At 43.9% G+C, this 18,481-nt stretch overlaps 1 protein-coding gene across 2 annotated transcripts in view; it reads right to left on the bottom strand.

Annotated features, from left to right (window-relative positions):
• The window catches only part of MAMLD1 (mastermind like domain containing 1), a 99,802-nt gene that overhangs the window by 20,880 nt on the left and 60,441 nt on the right, over positions 1-18,481 (bottom strand). For both annotated transcript variants that reach the window (XM_081276444.1, XM_081276445.1), the window contains exon 3: positions 11,248-13,143. In XM_081276444.1, coding sequence (XP_081132570.1) covers positions 11,248-13,143 — 1,896 coding nt within the window. The remainder of the gene's footprint in view (positions 1-11,247; positions 13,144-18,481) is intronic.

Genomic DNA, 18,481 nt, shown 5'->3' with positions numbered 1-18,481 from the left:
AGAAGTCCCCAAAGACTTCAGGGAAAGAAGCCTCCTTTGCTCTTCCAGCAGAGAGACTAGAAGCAATGCCTGCTTTCTGAATGGGGACAGGAATTGTTGGCTGTTATCATGTGCCCACAAGGGGGAGCCAGCTACAGGATGAGGCCCATGCTATGTAAGGCAGAGCTAGGCAGAAAGAAACAGCTTCTGGTGACTGCTGAGCTGAACCCTGAAGTCTGTCCAACTGCTAGACTTTCACTTTCCTGGGGTTAGTAAGCACCCTTTATTCAACCCAGTGTGAACTGGGTTTTCTGCTATGAACTGGGTTGTCTGCTACGGGCAACTGAATATATTCTAACTGATAAAGAATCTAGCCTGGCCCCTCAGACCTCTGAGTTCATGATCTCTGCACTACGCCTTTAGCCTCACATTAGAGCAAACTTCATTTCTAATGATGAAGCTTGGGACTGTTTAACTCTGCTGAGCTCTGAGTTATGTTTCTTTATCCATAGACCAGGCCACCTAAAGACAAAACTAATATATTTGAATTGTCCAGCGTGCTGTAGCAAACCCATCTAGTACAGATCAAATATTGCAATCTTAGGCTTTTCATTCAGATCTCAAGTGTGGTACTCAAGCTCTTAAATATGCATTAGTTGAATGTGATACACATTTTAGAAGAAATAGTTTAGCTTAACATTAAGAATGTCTGGATCATATTCAATTTCGACGCAAACATGAATATGTACTTTGTGGGTTTCTATGAAGAAAATAATTGATGATTCAAACTGGAATTCATCTATAGAAAATAGGCAGTGCTAGCTCCTAAAAGCAATTATTGGCACCAAGCTGCTGAATTTTTAAATCCTTTGAAAAGTCTTAGGATACACCAGAAAGTCAAGATTTGATTTCAGAGGTAATAACTAAACAAAAAACCTAAAAGCCTGTAAAAGATGTTGCTGAGTAGGATGCTGATGGTTCTAGAAACAATTGTGAGGGTTGGCTCATTCTCTTTCTCTGTATTCCAATATTATATTAAAAATTTTGTGTATAGGATGGTGAGAAATAGAAACAAATGATGTATGGGACTATGAGAATGCTTATAAACCTCAGTGGGGGGTAGTTATGAATCGGAGTTGGCATGAACAATGGGCTTAGGCAGGGAAGATGGGGAATGTGGCTATCACCCTTGTAAGTGGATCATAGGAGGGCAGGAACAAAGCAGAATGTTTGGAACATGGGAAGAGAACCTCTTGCTCTCTTCTCCACTGGGCCAAATGCATCTGGAGAATTTTTGGTCCATTCAGTAGAGTCTTGCTCATCCAGAGGGCTTCATGTCAATGCTCTGGGCACAGTTCAGAAGCAGGAAGTAAGGATATGGGCAAAAAATTGGGTGGGAATAGAGACTCAGTAGGAATATTAGAGTTGTCTTCAAATCTGTGAAGTGCTTTTAAGACATGAAGGGCATATAGGACTAGAATGTTGACCAACCTCAAGATCATGGAATTCTTTTAAAAAAATGAGGCTTGGAGCAAGATGCTAAAATCTAAATTGAATGTCAATCTACCTCTGACAAGTCACAAAAAGATTTATTGCTTGTAGCAGGGCCTTGGTAGAACCTTGTAAATTCCTAAGGCTAAGACATTATTTCAAAAGCAGACTAATATAGTCTTTCAACAGATGAGTCCTTAGCTATAATCTTGCCTTTTGCAGTGTGGGGTAACCCCTGGGTTTGGAAAAGCAGTACTTCTCAGCAGCTTCTGAAGAAAGAGGCAGGTAGAACAGATCCCCAAGAATCCAGAAGGAATTGACATTGCCAAGGCTATTGCCAGAGGCTGGTCTTTCAACCTCATTCTGCTCCTTTGATCTGTATCAATCTTGAACTATAGTTACTAATAGAGTAATACAAGAAATCAGGAGACCTTTCCAGGTAGTCATGTGGGAGGGAATCTCCTTGTGATGTAATTGTTCTGCTAAAGAAAACTCTTCTACATCAAAACTAATAAAGAAAATCGAAGAAACTACCAATATAGTTGTCAAAATGCTAAAAACAAGACCCAAAAGAGAGAATCTCCATAAGTAAACTAGGATCTGTACTCACAAACTAAGAAAATAAAATAATAAATTTTCAAAACAGTTGTGGGAGCTTGCTATAATTTGGAAATTCAATGCACCCCAAAGGCCCGTGTGTTATAGGCTTGGTAACCAGTCTATTGGCAGGTGGCAAAACCTTTAGGAGGTAGGGCCTTGTGGGAGGAAATGAGGTCACTGGGGGCATGTCCTTGAAGGGGATATTAGGATCCTAGCCTCTTATTCTTCCTTCTTTTTCTTCCCAGCTGCCATGAGGTAACATGGCACCCCTATGGTGTTCTGCCTTGCCACAAGCACAAAAGCAACAGAGCCAACAGGAAACTTTTCTCCTTTTAACTTGATTATCTCAGTACTTTGTTATAGCAATGGAAAAGTAACAGAGCTTAATTCAAATGCAGTCAAGTGTTCTTATAAGTTACATTTTAAGTGTAATATATGATGAACAGCCTTCAAAACATGCCCACTTGATCCTTTGCTAGTCAAAAAGAAACAGCAGAGTTATCAACACACTGTAAGTATAGACCACTCACTGCTCACATGACTAACTGCAATTGAATGAGTGTAAGTGCTGCCCAAGAGTGTTATGAACAAATCTTAACTGGGAAAAAGCAATGAAATTGAATGGTCTGAATTTCTAAGCTAGCTTTTTTTTTTTTTCTTATCATGTGTGGCTGTCATTGTGGTATGTGAAACGGCAGCCAGAAGTCTTGTTTTGTCCTTGTAAATTGTATTAAACGATGACAGCAGCAGCAGAAGCAGCAACAACAACAATAGAACACCCAGTACAAATTATCACTGGAAGTATAAAGCTCTGCATTCTTTAGAAGTTGAAGAAATACATGTATTTAGACATTGCACACTTGCTGTAGAATGACAAGAAACCCAACTGGACCAGAAAAGAAATCACACTATAGGCAGTGGCCCTACATTTAGAGGCCAACTTCTCCCTTCTCCTCAGCTTGAGACTACACAGGTTCATTAGGCTCCTAAGCTGTGAAGACACAGTTTCTATGGATAATTACCCTTAAACATGCAAAAGTCTCCAGAACCTAACATTCTATAAAGGCTGGAACTCATTCATTCACCCCTACATTTTTCTGCTCATTCATTCAAAGGGTCCTTCAGCTCACATTTACAGAGTTAGTAAGACATCTTCCTGTGACTGAGGAACTTACTACCAAGTGGGGTAGCAGATAAGACACAACCAGTTAAGAAGTTCATGTCACCAAACCCTGAGAGGCAGAAAGCAAAGGCCTTGTGAGCTTGGGTGTGAGTAGTGACATAAAAACCAGGTATACAACTTTCCCCAAGTCATTTGGTCAGGGTTCTCACTTCCTACTTATATGCCAGTGTCATAGCCCTTAAGAGCTGGCTGTCACATGGCTGAGAGACTTAACATTTTCCAGCACTCTGTTCCAAGTACCAGTACTTATTCCAGAGGGACAGTTTGCACAGAAAAGGATCATTTTGTTGACTCCTGTATTACTAAGCAAGCTGTGAGTCATCCTGGTGTTTCCAGACTTGTGGATAAACCAGAGGGCCATTGAAGCAAGTGGGGTTTCTTATCCCATTCAAAAGCAGAGATGATACCCATCCCCATTTACAGCCATTTCTTTGTCCCTCCACCCAACATATTTTCATTTCTCCAAAATGCCTAGAGAATGACAGTCATTTTGTTTAATTTTCCAGAAAAGTTATTTCTAAGCACTGGCTATGCCAGGTGACTCTATCCTGTGTGTTTAACCTCCATGCACCTCACTAAGACATGCAGAAAATCCAATGGACCACACAAAATGACAAGTGGACATGCAATCAATTCTGCTCCTCCCCAAGATGGAAAACAGGCAGCTGAGCTTGCTGCCCTGCCACTTTATAATGCACACTAATTTACTGGAAATGGAAATATTAGCAAGTGTTTTAAAACTGCAGGTTTTTTCTTTTTGTTTTGGTAAGGCACCCAGTCAGGTGTCACTTAATGTGTTGCTAGGTGATTTTGTCTTGGTAGGAATGTCCTAGAATACACTTACAGAAACCTAGATGGCACAGGTCAACTACTCATGTGGCCTGTTTTAAATTTTTTGGTACTAGGGATTGAACCCAGAGATTCTTAACCACTAAACTATATACCCAGCCCTTTTATTTTTTAACACAGGATCTCACTAAGTTGCTGAGGCTGACCTTGAACTTTTGATCCTCCCGCCTTTGCCTCCTGAGTTTCTGAGACTATAGGGGTACACCACCATGACTGGCTCCTCATGGCCTCTTGATACAATCAATAGACTTGGTAGACATAAAAACTATGAGATTACTGATGACATGACACTGCACATTGTTTCAACATTAAGTGATTTTGTTTATAAGCAGAAGGAGTACAGTCAAAAATAAAGATTAAAAAGTATAGTATACTATATGCTTAAACCAGCAATATAGTTATTTATTATTATTCATTGTATGTGCTATTCTTTCATATGACCAGTTTTTTTTTTTAACAGCAGCATCACTGCAAACAATTCAATGTGTTACACTATGACCGCTATGGTGAGAGTAATTTTTTGGTTCCATTATAACCTTATAAGAGCACTTTCATATATTCAGTCTGTTGTTGACAGAAACATCATATTATGGTGCAAGACTGTATGTAGCATAAAACTGACCATTTTGATCTTTTAAGTGTATAATTCAGTGGCATCAAGTTCTTTCACAATGTTGTGCAACCATCATCAGTGTCCATCTGCAGAACTTTTCATCTTGCACAACTGAAACTCTGGGCCTTTCATCTGTGAGTCCACGGTGCACAATTTCCATTCTAACATGAAACTTGCCTAATATGGGATGAAGGAACAAAGCACCGAAGAAACAGACAGACAGGGGCCTATAGTCCTCTCACTGTCTTAGAAACTGTTATTCAAATGGGATTCAGGAGTCAACGAAGTTTCAGGACAGCTGCAGAGGTGGGACTGCACGTGGGATGGGGGTGATCTCTTTGGATTTCCCTGTTTTCTGCTTTCAATAACCTCAGTATTTTGGATGGGGAGAAACGTTCATTCATGATGAGTCCTCATCCACAAGAAACAAACAAAAACACACTCTGGAAAACCAGCTATCCATGTGTACAAGAATGAAACTAGGCTGTTATCTCTCACCCTGCACAAAAGATAACTCAAAGTGGATTAAAGATCTAGGAATTAGACCAGAAGCTTAGCAATTGCTAGAAGAAAACACAGGACCAACCAATACTCCAACCTATTGGCACAGACACTAACTTCCTTTAAAATCCTTAAAATTCAAGAAATAAAATCAAGAACTAATAAGTCGGATGGCATCAAATTAAAAATCCTACAACACAATAAAACAAGAAAAAGCAATGTTTGCCATTGTGGGCAAAATAATGAAATTAAATACAATTCAAAGTGTTTCAACTCCTTAGGACAAAGGAGAAACTTTCCTTGGGGGTAGAAGGTGGAGTGCTTTAACCATAATAAGTACAGATATCTGTCCATTTCCATGGAGACTTAGTTTCAGAATTTCCCTCAGATCCCTAAATCTGTGGATGGTGACAGCCCTTACTTTGAATAATCTCCAGATAAATTATACTAGCAATACAATGTGAATGCTATGCAAATACTTACATTGTATTGTTTAGGGAATAATGAAAAAGAATAAAGAAAAAGTTTGTACATGTTCAATATAGATACACATTTAAAAAATATTTTTGATCCAGAGCTAGTTGAATCTGGGACTAGAGAAAGCACAGATATGGACAGCCAACTGTATTCTACCTCCTGCTGTCCCTTTCAAGCTCAAAAATAACCAGGTCAGAGGACACAGTTAGTTTACAAAGCAGGACCAGATTGTGGGATTTGTCAAACTCCAAGGAACATATCAGGGTCTTCAAATGGCAGATGACCCCAGCCTGCTGTAAGCAGCTGTGGTTGAATCCTTATCCCTTCCTTCTGCCCACCTAAAGTCATACTGGGGTCACATTTGTCACTCATCATCCACATGGCTCCTAGTGCCTCAGCTATTTGTGCTAGGATGGAGAACTTGGCCTTGAGCCCAGCCTCAAGATCTGTTGGGGGCCCCAAGGCAAAGGTCCCAGTGTCTGTTGCTCTGTGCCATTTCCCTTCAGGCCTTAGTGCTGGGAGTGTTGGACTTCAGAGGACTAGGTGTGCCAGGGATCAGACCGGCCCATTGGTGAGGGTTGTGAGGGATTTCCCCAAGAGCCTACCTCAGATGAAGCTGCCTAGACCCCACCATAGGCACAGCCCCTCAGGGAGGGCAGACGGTGAGATCACTGCCTTCCCAAATGTTGGGCGCTCACTGCTGCCTGAGCTAAGGAGTTATGACGCTTCTTGTCAAAGACAGAAAACAGAGCAGACCCAGTAGGAGCTTAATTCAGGCTTCTCCAAGGCAGGCTGGGTTCACCTCTCTCTCTCCTCTTAGAATTTGTCAAAACAACATCATGTGCCTTTTGGTCTACTTCTCTGCAGCTGCCCTCTTCCCCCTGTGCCTCGCGGCCTGCCTCAAGGATCGGATTCCAGGATTTTTTGTTCTTATTCCAACTGGCCACCATCCACATCCCTCCTCCCCATGAAGCCTCACTTGCAGCCCTGCAGATCTGAGCAGGGCTCCAAAGCACGTGCACTGAGGGCCTCTGGCTGGAGGCAGCCTCCTGCTATCCTGCTATCCCTGCTCTCATGCACTGCAACTTCCATCTCTTTGAAGATCTTGTTTTCCTGTTTAAGTAAATGAAAGTTCTATTCTCCAGTAGCCAATGGTAAAATTGAACTAAATCCTAACCTTGATTTTTGCAACACACTCAAGAATCTCTTACAGTTTTCAGGTTGAAGGGGTATCAAATCATGGGGACAAAATTCATTTTACCTCACTTTGATTAAAAACAGATATGTCACCCAGTCTGAGGGTAAGGTGGGGCAGATATAGTATTGGAGTAGAACAAACTCACTCTGAGTGTCATGAGAGAGATTTAAAAATCCTTCTCTCAGTAATTCCAGGTCCATATCTCTTACTGTAATTTCAAGTTTCAAGACGCTTTGAAAGTTAAATTTTATTTTTATAAATCTGGTCACAAATTTTACTTTGGGCAATATTTGACCTGGACTTCAATATGAATGCTTATCTGCAAAAATAATAAAATGTTTCTCCAGATTCCACTGGAGGGTTGTGTGTATTTGGGATTTACACCATATTACCGTGATCAAGTCTCAAATGGTCTCCACTAGACTGTCATTGGCCGCAGGGGCTTTAGATCTAAGGCCACAAGCCTACACTGGTCCTGCTTAAGTGTGTGCCTGAGTAATTTCATCTTCTTTTTATTTTGTGGTGCTAGGGATTGAACCCAGGGCCTTGTGCATGCAAGGCAAGCACTCTACCAACTGAGCTATAGCCCCAGTCCCTAATTTCATCTTCTTTATCTTCTCAACACCTATGTGTTAGAGACTGTTTTTTTCCCCATTTGCTGCTGAGGCTCAGGAACATTGCTCAGTGTCTATAACCAGACTGGAAACTACTTCTGTCTGCATCCAGTGCCCTTGTTTAACCTGCCACACTGAACTGCTTTCCTGAAGCCAGACAAGCATTTGCCTTTTACCTGACATGGAAGTGAATGGTTCAGTGAAACTCAATCATTATTTCAACAAGTAAAGTGAAATCCCCCAAGTTGAGAAATACTAGCCTGCAAATAAGAATGAGCTCCTATAAACAACTGAATTTTGCTTTTCTGCTTACTGTAGAGTTTGTTTCTCACCTCACATTTAGAAACTATTCCTTTAAAAAAAATACGATCCACCTGGGCACAGTGGTGCACACCTATAATCCCAGTGAAATGGGAGGCTGAGGCAGGAGAATTGCAAGCTTGAGTTCAGCCTCCACAACTCAGTGAGACCCTCAGTAACTAGTGAGGGCTGGGGATTAGCTCAGTAGTAAACTGCCCCTAAATTCAATGCCCTTGATTTCAATCCCTCGTATAGTGGTGGGGGTGGGTAGAAAAGCTAAGATTGAGATTCAAACATATCTCCATTGTAACTCAGGAAAAGTACCCCAAGCTAACAAATGCCATGTAAAGCTGAGTTTGTAGACCTTAAATTTACTGGGTAAGGTCAGGAGAAGGAAAAGAGGGAACAGGGGGCTGCTTGTGGCATTCTGGCTGAAAGAGAGCCATGTAGAAATTGGAGTGCTAAGGAGAGTTGGGGCAAGAGTAGAGACAACTCAAGAACAAAGCAGCAAAGTGAACATGGCTCTTTCCTTTTTCTTCCAGCCCTGGGTTTCTTGCAGGGGGCGGGGCAGGGCCTAGAACAGGAAGGTCCTGCAACTCTTGTCAGCCTCATGGCAGACACAAAGCTGGAGAAAAGTGCTTTTCATATTCTGTCCCGACAAAGTTCCTGGTTTGAGATTCATACCTTAGCCCCAGAAAAACAGATCTAGGGGTTCAAGGTCAAGAATTAAAAGTCATAGTGGTTAAAAAACCCTTTTGCCAAGCCCTTTCCAAAGTACTTCAGATTTCTAAACATTTAATCCTCAAATGACCTCTCATCACCCCATTTTGTAGAAGAGGAAACAGGTAAGAAGTGAAGGTAGGAACAGAAAGTTCCAGAGGCAATGCCTCATGCACAGAAGTATGAATGTGGGCTCTGTATCCAGACTCTGGTTGTTTGACTTGCTGAGTGACTGTGGATTCAAATGAGAAAAGGCAAGTGAATCACTGAGTACCATGTCTAGTCCTTGAGTACAGGCTGACACTGTCTGGGAAGGTAATTCTCCTGACAATATGTCATGTAGGGAGCCCAGACTCTCTCTGCTGTCAGAGGTCTCTGAGCCCCTTTTGGCTTCTAGCCTTAGAGAGCATGGCTGCTTGGTCTTTCTCCTGAAAACATTCTCCAGTCCCATCTAAATAACTGGTTGGATGTGATTTCCATGATTCCAGGTTATCTAGCTCTGGAACAATGCACCAAGCCTATGAATGTACCCAATTGCAGACAAAACAAAACAACAATGGCTCAAAATGTTAGATGGTGAAATACCTCTAGGATAAGGGCCATGCTTACTACTGAGAATTCCAGAGTTGATGCCACTGCTCCACCAAGATAGCTGCAGAAGTCCAAGCAAACAGATAGCAACAGCACTATCATGAAACCAAACCACAGTGTTCCTCAACTGCAGACAAAGGCCTGAGTCCCCAGGTGGCTTGCCCTTTCTTGCCTGCTGAGTCAGTCCTCATGCTGCTTACTATGGCCACCTCCCTGGGAGCTCTGCCTTCTGTGTACATAAATGGAATGATCAATTCCCTGGTGTCAAGCACTCTGCTTGGTTAGGCTCCACGAGACCTGGATGAAAAAATTATCTATCTCTAGGGGGCTGCCATGGTCATCCTTGAATAGGAGGTTAGTTCCTCATTGGAGCTTTCCTTGGGTTAGGTCCCTGACCAAGCACTTTAAAGACATCTTCTCCTTGAATGCTCTATAGAAGACGGAGGCCATGTGGGAAATGGAAGCATGAAGGATAGTCAGGAGAATGCTTCCTGATGGCACAGTGCTTGAGCCTTAGGAAACTGCAGGAGTTGGACAGGAGAGAAAAGGGATGAAGAGAGAGCTAGGCATGGGGAAGAGCAGGGGTCAAGGCTAAGACTACACAGGGTGGATTAAGATGTTGTTGAAACAAAGTACAAGGCATAGGCACTGAGTCTAAGAAGGTTGGTGGGGCCATGCTATGACCCTCTGGGGACTTTTGAGCAAATGGGAAACATGACCAGGGCATTGTTTTAGCAAGTCAACTCTTAGAAAAGTGGATGGTTCTTTGCGGGAAAGTAGTTAAGAGCCAACTATATAAATTCATATTTTGAATCAAGAGGATCCAAACTTGGGAAAGGATAAAATGATAGAAAAGAGGATCGTGACTAACAGTATTCTGGGCAGGCATACATGAGACATGGCCTCTATTGAGCTCTGCCTCCAAGTAGTCATCCTTCACAAAATCTCTCTGGCTGACATCTCATGAAGAGAACATAGACTGAATTATTATAAAGACTATGGCTTCTGACTTGCCGGCACCTCTCTCTTGCCCACTTGGATGAAGCCAGCTACCATGCGGTGAGATGCTCTGTGAAGAGGATATGTGTTAAGGAACTAGTTTGGGAGGAACTGAACACTCAGCCCCATAGCCTGCAAGGAACTACTTCTTGCCAACAACCATGTGAGTGAGCCTGGAAGCAGATCCTTCCTTGTGGAGTCTTGCATGACTGCAGCCTTCTGAGTGACAGTAAGCCAGAAGTCCCAGCTAAGCTGTTCCAGGATTCCTGACCCACAAAAACTGACCTAATGTACGCATGTGGTTCAAAATTGGTGCTTTGGGATAATTTGTTACACAGCAGATGATAACTAGTATAGGCAAAGATCAGAGCAATGACAAGTGGGAAATGTAATGAATACCACCAAGAAAACTGAGCTGCATTTAATGAATGAAAAAACTAGGAGATGAAGGAACATAGGGATCAAAAGTAATTTCAAGAAGAGCACAGGTTCTGGAAAAAAGCTTCCTGGCTTTAAGTTCCTGCTCTGCCCCTTGCTATCTGTGTGACTCTGGGCAAGTCATTGCAACTCTCTGAGCCTCAGTTTCTTCATTTGTAAAATGGAGACAGTAAGAGTTAACTACCTTCTAGTGCCTGTCTTTTTCCTTCAGAACCTGCCTCAGTGTCCAACACAGTAATGAACGGAACACTGAAGTTGTTCAGCAAGTGATTGCTAAGGCATTTCTAGAAGGCTTAGTGTTCATCCTTATACCAGCAATCAGTGAAACTTCCTTGCATCCCAAGAAGACCTCACAAGTTCTGCTGCACAGCCAGTGCTGGAGAAGACAGTGCATTTCTACACAATGCTGACTTATCCTCCTCTTGCCTTTCCTTCTCCTGGAAGCTTTGTAAGTACTGTTTTCCTCCCAGGGGAGTTGGGCGACATGAACAGGCACTGAAACCATAACCTTGGCCTCATTAACACTGCTTTACCCACGCAGAATTAGATGACTGACATAGACTTTGCCAGAGTCCAGTCCAGCCTCGGAGAGGACAATAGCCTGGATTTGCCCTTCAAAGCCAGGTTTCAATAGCATAAAACATAGTTCTTATTTCACAACAAAGGAACACCACCAGGTGTGAGATCCTCTTACCTGTCTGGGCAGAGCAGGCATGGAATCTGAGGCCACTGATCGCTGAAAGCGCTGGGATTGCTGCATCATCTGCTGCAGTAGGAATGCAGAATGGTCAGGCTGTGGTGGTGGCGGCAGTGGCTGTGGTGGTGGCAGCATTGGTTGTGGTGGCTGCAGCTGTAAGGTGGCAGTGGCAGTGGAGGAGGCAGTGGCTGAGGAGGCCTGCGCTGGTGTGGGCTGCTGCAAGTAGTGAAGCAGGGATTGCTGCCTGGAGGGGGCAGGCATGGAGGGTATCTTCTGGGGGCCTGGCTCAGAAACAAAGTGGGACAATGGCTTGGTGTTGCCAAAGGTAAATGGTTCAGGGGCTTCTGGGCTGGAATTGGTCAGTCTCTGTTGCATGATCATGGTCATGGTTTTGGATGAATTGCTGGTTATGGACTTGAAGATGGCATTTGCTTGCTGCTGTTGCTGCTGCTGCTGCTGCTGCTGCTGCTGCTGCTGTTGCTGCTGCTGCTGCTGCTGACTTAGCTGAGTACTGGTGGGAGGGAGGCTCCTGATCAGAGAGTACTGTGGAGTGAAGGACTGCTGTGGCAAGCCTGGGCTGGAGAGTTTCTCTGGGCGATAGGGTGGGGATGGCCCTGGATTGCTGGTGGGCAGAGCAGACATCAGGTGTCCTTGAGGACTTTTGATTGCAGAGGACACCAGGTTTGCAAGAATGGAGCTCTGTTGGCCAAACTGTGGTTGTTGATTGACAGCCACACTGGGATGCTTCTCAGGAACATAGTGCAAGGTGGGCCCCATAGTGGCACTGCTGCCAGACGCCATGCTGGAGAGTAAGGCATTGGGAGAGGCTTGCACAGTGCTGCCTGAGGAACTGTTGGATGATATGCAGGGTCCCATGAAGCTCTGAGAGCCAAAGGGTGGTGGTGGTGGTGGTGGTGGTGGTGGGTGTGGTGATGGCACCGGACGGTAAGGTGGGGAGATGCCTGTAGGAGGCAGGCCAGACCAGGCGATGCAGGGCCTTGGGTGCTTTGTAGCAGATCCCTGCTTGCTGGCTGCCAATGCTTTCAGCTGGTTGGCATGATGCCACTGCGGCACTGGTAATGGGGGCAAAGTGACAGGGAGCATGGCCTGGGCCTGGTTCTTGGCCTGTGTTGTTGAAGGACTGACTGAGACCATCTGCTTACTGGTGGAAGGAACAGAATGGCTGATCCCAGTGGAGGAGGGCATGATTGGAACTGACACGCCAGTGACTTGGCTGCAACTCGAAGCAAAAGCCTTGCTGGAACAAACGCTCTCCATTTGTGGCATCTGAACTGGAAGCTTGGGAGGCATGCCTACGGTTGCCTGGGGAGGCATGCCTACAGTTGCCTGGGGGGGCATGCCTACGGTTGCCTGGGGAGGCATGCCTACAGTTGCCTGGGGGGGCATGCCTACGGTTGCCTGGGGAGGATGTAAGACCAATGGCTCTTCTGGCTTGCTCCCCAGTATATTCTCAAGATCTAATTCAGACGAAGAAGGTTCCTGAATTTTGGTTAACTCTTCCAGCAGATCTTGAAGTTCCTGGTCTTCAGCAGGTGGGCTGTTTTTCTCATAGCAAGGAGCAGAGGGTTCTTTCAGCTCCATTTCTGGGGTTGGTGGCACCCCAAATGGTGGGCCTGTGACACTGCCATTTATGGCATTATTCTCAAGTAGTAATGACTGATTAGGTACTCCCATCACTGCAGAGCTAGGATTCACTGGTAACATGGGAACCTGCATCTCTGTACAGAGGGTACTGGGATGGGTACCTGGGCCCATAGAAAGGGTGACATCTTCAAGGCAGGGCCTCTTAACTTTATTAGGGTAACCCCCATCAGCCATGCTTGCAAATTGGTAGTTGTCTCCTTCCTGCCTCCTCTTAAGGGTTCCCTGTGGCTGAAAGAGAATAAAGAAAGAAAGGGACGGGAAGGGGGAGAGAAAAAAAAAATTATAAAGGCTTGGCACATTAAAGCTAATGAATAGGAAACCTTCAAGATAAAACATCTCTCAGTCTAAGATTTATAGTTGTCAAAACTATAAAATATAGCCTTAAAAAAAACAACTATAATGTTTGCTTTTTTGTTCTTGTGCTTCATTTCAACAGTCCTGTTACATTTCAAATAATGAGTTATGCTACCTGGATACCAAACAGGACAAAAAGTCACATCAAGGGTATTCTTTGCCCATGTAAAGGGAAGGTCAATAAAACTATGACAAAACCACTCTATGTACCTGTTGCCAAAGGCAGGCGTTAAAAAGCAAAGGAGAACTGGCTGATATTTTTAATTCCTACTTGTCTACAGATACCCCTGTCTTGGTTAAACGCATCAGACTGTGGTAATAAACTAAATCTCAATAGGAATGAAGTTGATCTGGGAGTGTTCCTGTGGGCAGCTGTCTAATATATATGGTTTAGAAAAAAGTCTAAGTTTCAGAACATTGTAGTTCTCATTTCATTTATTTTTATTTACATACACACATACATGCACATACAAACACTGCTTATACATGCATAAAACATAACTTTGAAGAACCTATATCCAACCATTTGGAGTAGTCATTTCTTGGGGATTACCGGCAATTCCCTTTCTATTCTCTACACTTCTGTACTGTTTGTTTTTAATGAGAAGAACTTGTAATCCAAGGGGGGGGGGAACCCACGTATAAGGTTATTTAAATAAGAAATTCCTCTCTGCAGATGCATCCTCAGGTTGGGGAGATATCAAACAGCCGGAAAAGGCCCCACTGTGGGATCTGTACTGTGGGAGAGCTGTTCCCCACGTATAAAAGCACAGCCTTTGGGAACAAAGCAAAACTGCCAGTAATGCAGTATTTCCTACTCTTTCATGGCTTTACACACACTTATCAATGGCTCTCATGTTAATAAACTGTCTGTCAACAGGTAAAGGGGGAAAGGGAGTAGGGTGGAGCAGAGCATGTGGGAATAATCAAAATAAGAAAAGGAAGAGAGGGACTTGGCAGTCACATGAATGTCAACAGGTGAATAGGTATAGTTCTCTTAAAGCACTTTTTTACATAAAAACTCCCAATTTCAGCTTTGGAAGTCTGTCTAGGACATACAGTGCTGTTACATTAGATACAGATATCCCCTCTCTCACCAGCATGATGAAAAGAATCATGGCCCTCATGGCCAGATGAACAAAAATGCAGCTCCCTCAGTGCTGTGAGCCTTAAGGCCATGCTGAACACTCAAATAACTTAGAAACATCCAGATTCCCAGAACCTCTTATCACAAATCAATTGCTTTAATCTCATCCAGGATAGGGCTTGTACACAGTCCCATGGGTGATTCTAAATGCCCCTAGATAAAGGCTCACTTCAGTGCTTCCTTTTTACATGGTTACATGATTTCTTACTCATTTCCATTGTGAGAGGCTGGCTAGGCCTTCTCCATGCCCACTACCACACTGGCAACTTTGCCAGGTCTTCTGGGCCAATAGGTGCTGCTGCTGAGATTCTACCTGCCCAGGTCACATGTTTTCTACTGAATTCCATGGCCACTGTCTTAAATCAAATACACCAGATCAAGAGAGCTCACTCCTCTGGAAAGACTTCCTTTCCCAATGTCCCCGACCAAGCTTCCAGACCTTTGTAAACAAATCTTCTCACTTACTAAGTGTGCTGTTTTCCAATCTCTGTGGTCTCAGTGACAGCAAGCTATTAGTTCTAGATACCAGCCATTTCTTGCTTCCTTCAGTCCACATATTACACAGGTTCCTGCCCTGAGTCTGTGACACTGAGGGAAGCCATAGATGTTGGTAGGATTCCTAGAGAGCAGATCTAAATCCTCTACTTCTACAGAAAACAGAAGGGGCTATAATTTGCATTTGGCCATACAGTCAGTTAAGGGATAAGGATCCTAGACCTCAAATGTCCCAACTTCTAGCCAGAGCCCCTGCAGGTCCTGCATTTGGTGGTAGAAATGAATTACTTTCTCTCCATACATAGATGCTTGCAGAGTCCCATTTCATAATCAGGCAGACAAAGCTACCAATGTGATCCCCATGACCTTATAAACATTCATTAAAATGCATTTTGAAGCATGTGATGGCTTCCCCACCCCCTAAGCTATGAGAAAACAAAGGCCATCCTTCTGATTGGGGCTAAGTTCAGCTGTGAAGTCAACATTATTTCTGGTACTGTCTGAACAATGACATATGGCAATGCTTCCCTCTCTACATTTTTAGCTCAGAATGACAAAAAGGACAAAAATTTCTTAGAAAAAGGAATAGAGTATAAGAATACAGTCCAGGCTCATGAAATGGAATAAGCAAAATAAAGAACATAACTTATGAGCAATACTCTTTCCAAATATGCCTGGCAGGCTGTTTTAAATGCTTAATTTTGGACTCTCTTGCTGAAAGTTTCACATAGATACCAACAAAAGGCCAGGAAGAGGTATGCACAGCTCCTATTGGATAGGAAGGTAAAAGGTCAAAGGTATCAGGGAGCCTCATTCTCCCCCCCCCCTTCCCCACAGAGGGCACTGAGCACTTAGGCTTTTGTGTAAGATTGTTAAGAAGGTAAAAATTGCCTGTGGCTTGTTTAGTCTCCTCTTTCTCCTCATTGTCTCCACTATTTTAGCTGGGGGCAATTTGCTTGCTGGTTCTTCTGGTCTCTCCTACAAGTACATCTGAGTATCAACAACTTTATTTTCAGTACTATGACACTTCCCCCCTACGAGTTTCCAGGCACTTGATGTTGGCCAAACAGACTAGATTTCCAGCCCTCTGAGGACAAGGATATTTCCCCAGCAGATCTGCTCAGAAGAAAGTAACAAAAATGTAGGCCCAAAATAGAAAAAACAATGGTGCATCATGACTGGGTTTGCAGGTGGGGGGGGGGGGGCGGAGAGAATGAGCATATGAGAATATGCCTGGATATATACATGGGCTCAGATGAATATCCATTTTAAATGCCTATATTTGGGCATATATGTCATTTTCATGTTTGTTTTTCAGTGGAATGTTCCAAAACACTGACACTGAAGTTTATGTAGGACAACAGGATTATCAGCATTTCCAGAACTGCAACACGTGAGGCTCTGGACAATCAGGGTATTTGGTATCAGCAGGGAGCCTTGAATGCTGACTGTCTTCAACAGGAGTCAGTGATGTCTCAACTTTGACCTACCAATGGGGGATTTCCTGGTGCCCCCAACTTTTCTTGAGCTAGCAGAAACTACATGTTCAGCACCAGATGCAGGTAGAGGCTCCTAGTTCCTACAATGAGGACAGGATGCTTCATTTTCTTCAGATGAGGGGCGGGGGACAAGATGCATCATCTCAGGGCCACCCAGTCATACGCATACGCAGTCCAGGCCAATGGCAGCAGGGCAACCCCAGTAGGCATTGGACCAACACACTGACTCCATGTGTGCTTTCTGACAAGTCCCTCTCCAGTTGCTGTGGGCTCCTCTGTCATACACAGTGCATTCAGCAAGGGGATCAACCAAAGGCTACAAATTGTATAGAGCCTCCTGCCTGCAGACCCCAACCATCTGCTATTAGGAAAATATAACTGAGGCACAATCAGGTCACACAATGAATGAATGAAGAAAATATCCCTTTCTGAAATGCTCTAAAGAGGTGGAAGAGGGGTGAGGAAGTGCTCCTCCAAGTGCCTGGGCAGTTCTTACAAATGCCGGACTTCCCTTCATCTGGTGAGTGACAGAACCAGTAGAAAACACCCATAAGGGGCTGGGATTGTGGCTCAGTGGTAGAGCGCTCACCTAGCATGCACGAGGCACTGGGTTTGATCCTCAGCACCACATAAATGTAAAATAAACATATTGTGTCCACCTAAAACTTAGGAATAAATATATTTAAAAAAACCCATAAGCTGTAATGCTTAGACACCCTGCAAAGCAGAGAGGCCCAGATATTCCATAAACTAGTGGGCTGTGAAATCCCATAATTATGCTGTAAATATTTCTTTTATTTTAATTTTTTTCTAGTTGTAGATGGGCACAATGCCTTTATCATTTTTATTTATTTTTATGTGGTGCTGAGGATCGAACCCAGAGCCTCACACATGCTAAGCAGGCACTCTACCGCTGAGCTACAGCTCTAGGCCTGCTATAAATATTTTTAGGCTGCCCTGGGCTATGATGGACCCTGTCCCCAGCTTTCTATATGTCTACCTAGAGCCCATGTGCAGATGAGCCACCCAGGCAGGCTAAGAGTGTAGACTTGCATCAGAGACCTACCCAGGGAGTGGAGGGCAGCCATACCAACAGTCTCAACTCATTTGGTGGGCCCTGCTTTCATGCCATACAACTATTTGAGGCCTCAGATTTGGCCGATGAATATATATCCGATGGGGAGCACTTATCTCCACCTCCCTTGCTCCCTGGATACTCGGGCCTTCCTCTCACAAGTGTCACCTTCTTGGCTGTGTCTTTAAATGCAGGATCCTTTAAGCAGTGGAAGGCTCCTTGCTGATGGTGATTTGAGAGGTGGGGAAGCCCCTGGGCTGATCCCTGATGGCATGAGAGGATTTTTAGAGGGGCTACTGGTACATTTCAGCGATATAATATAATGCTGGGCAGAGCTACGCTGCCACAATAAGGAACCATTAGTTAGAATGGTTTAAGCTGTGTAAAAATCATGCAACCCAAGGGGTAGCCAAACACATTATCCAGAGCATATCTAAGAATGGTTGTGACCAGCTCTTCTTACAGCAAGACCCTACCAGCCTTGCCTCCATGCCCCAGTTCCCCTCATGACCCAACTCTTGCCAGGATGCCACATTAAAATTACTTTTGCAATAGCAGTTCTTGGGCCTGTCTCTACACTGTTGCTTAGACCTCAAAGGATCATCCTAACCCAAGGAATTTTATGGCTGAATAATATCCCATCATATGGACAGGCCACATTTTTTTATGTACCTATTCATCAATTGATGGATATCTGGATTGTTTCTCCATTTTAGCTATTACGACTAGTGCTGCCATGAACATCTATATGCAGTTTTTGTTGAATATCTGCTTTGGTTGTTTGGGGAGTGGAATGGTTGGTTTCTAGGGTTTAACTCTCAACTTTCTGAGGAACCACCAAACTGTTTTCCATAACCTAAGTCCTCTTTGAAATGTCCACCATTTGTGGGGGTTGGAGGTCTCATGAAAAGGTAAAGCAGTAGAGTAGGGGAAAGGGATCAGAGGGAGGGCAGAGGGAAGGGAATGGGGAAATATTAGGAAATGACATTGTCCACA

The sequence above is a fragment of the Spermophilus citellus genome, assembly GCF_964194105.1.
Source record: "Spermophilus citellus genome assembly, chromosome: X".
In the NCBI taxonomy this organism is placed as follows: Eukaryota; Metazoa; Chordata; class Mammalia; order Rodentia; family Sciuridae; genus Spermophilus; species Spermophilus citellus.
Note: the sequence above shows the minus strand (reverse complement) of the source record. Positions and strands in the feature narration are given on the sequence as shown.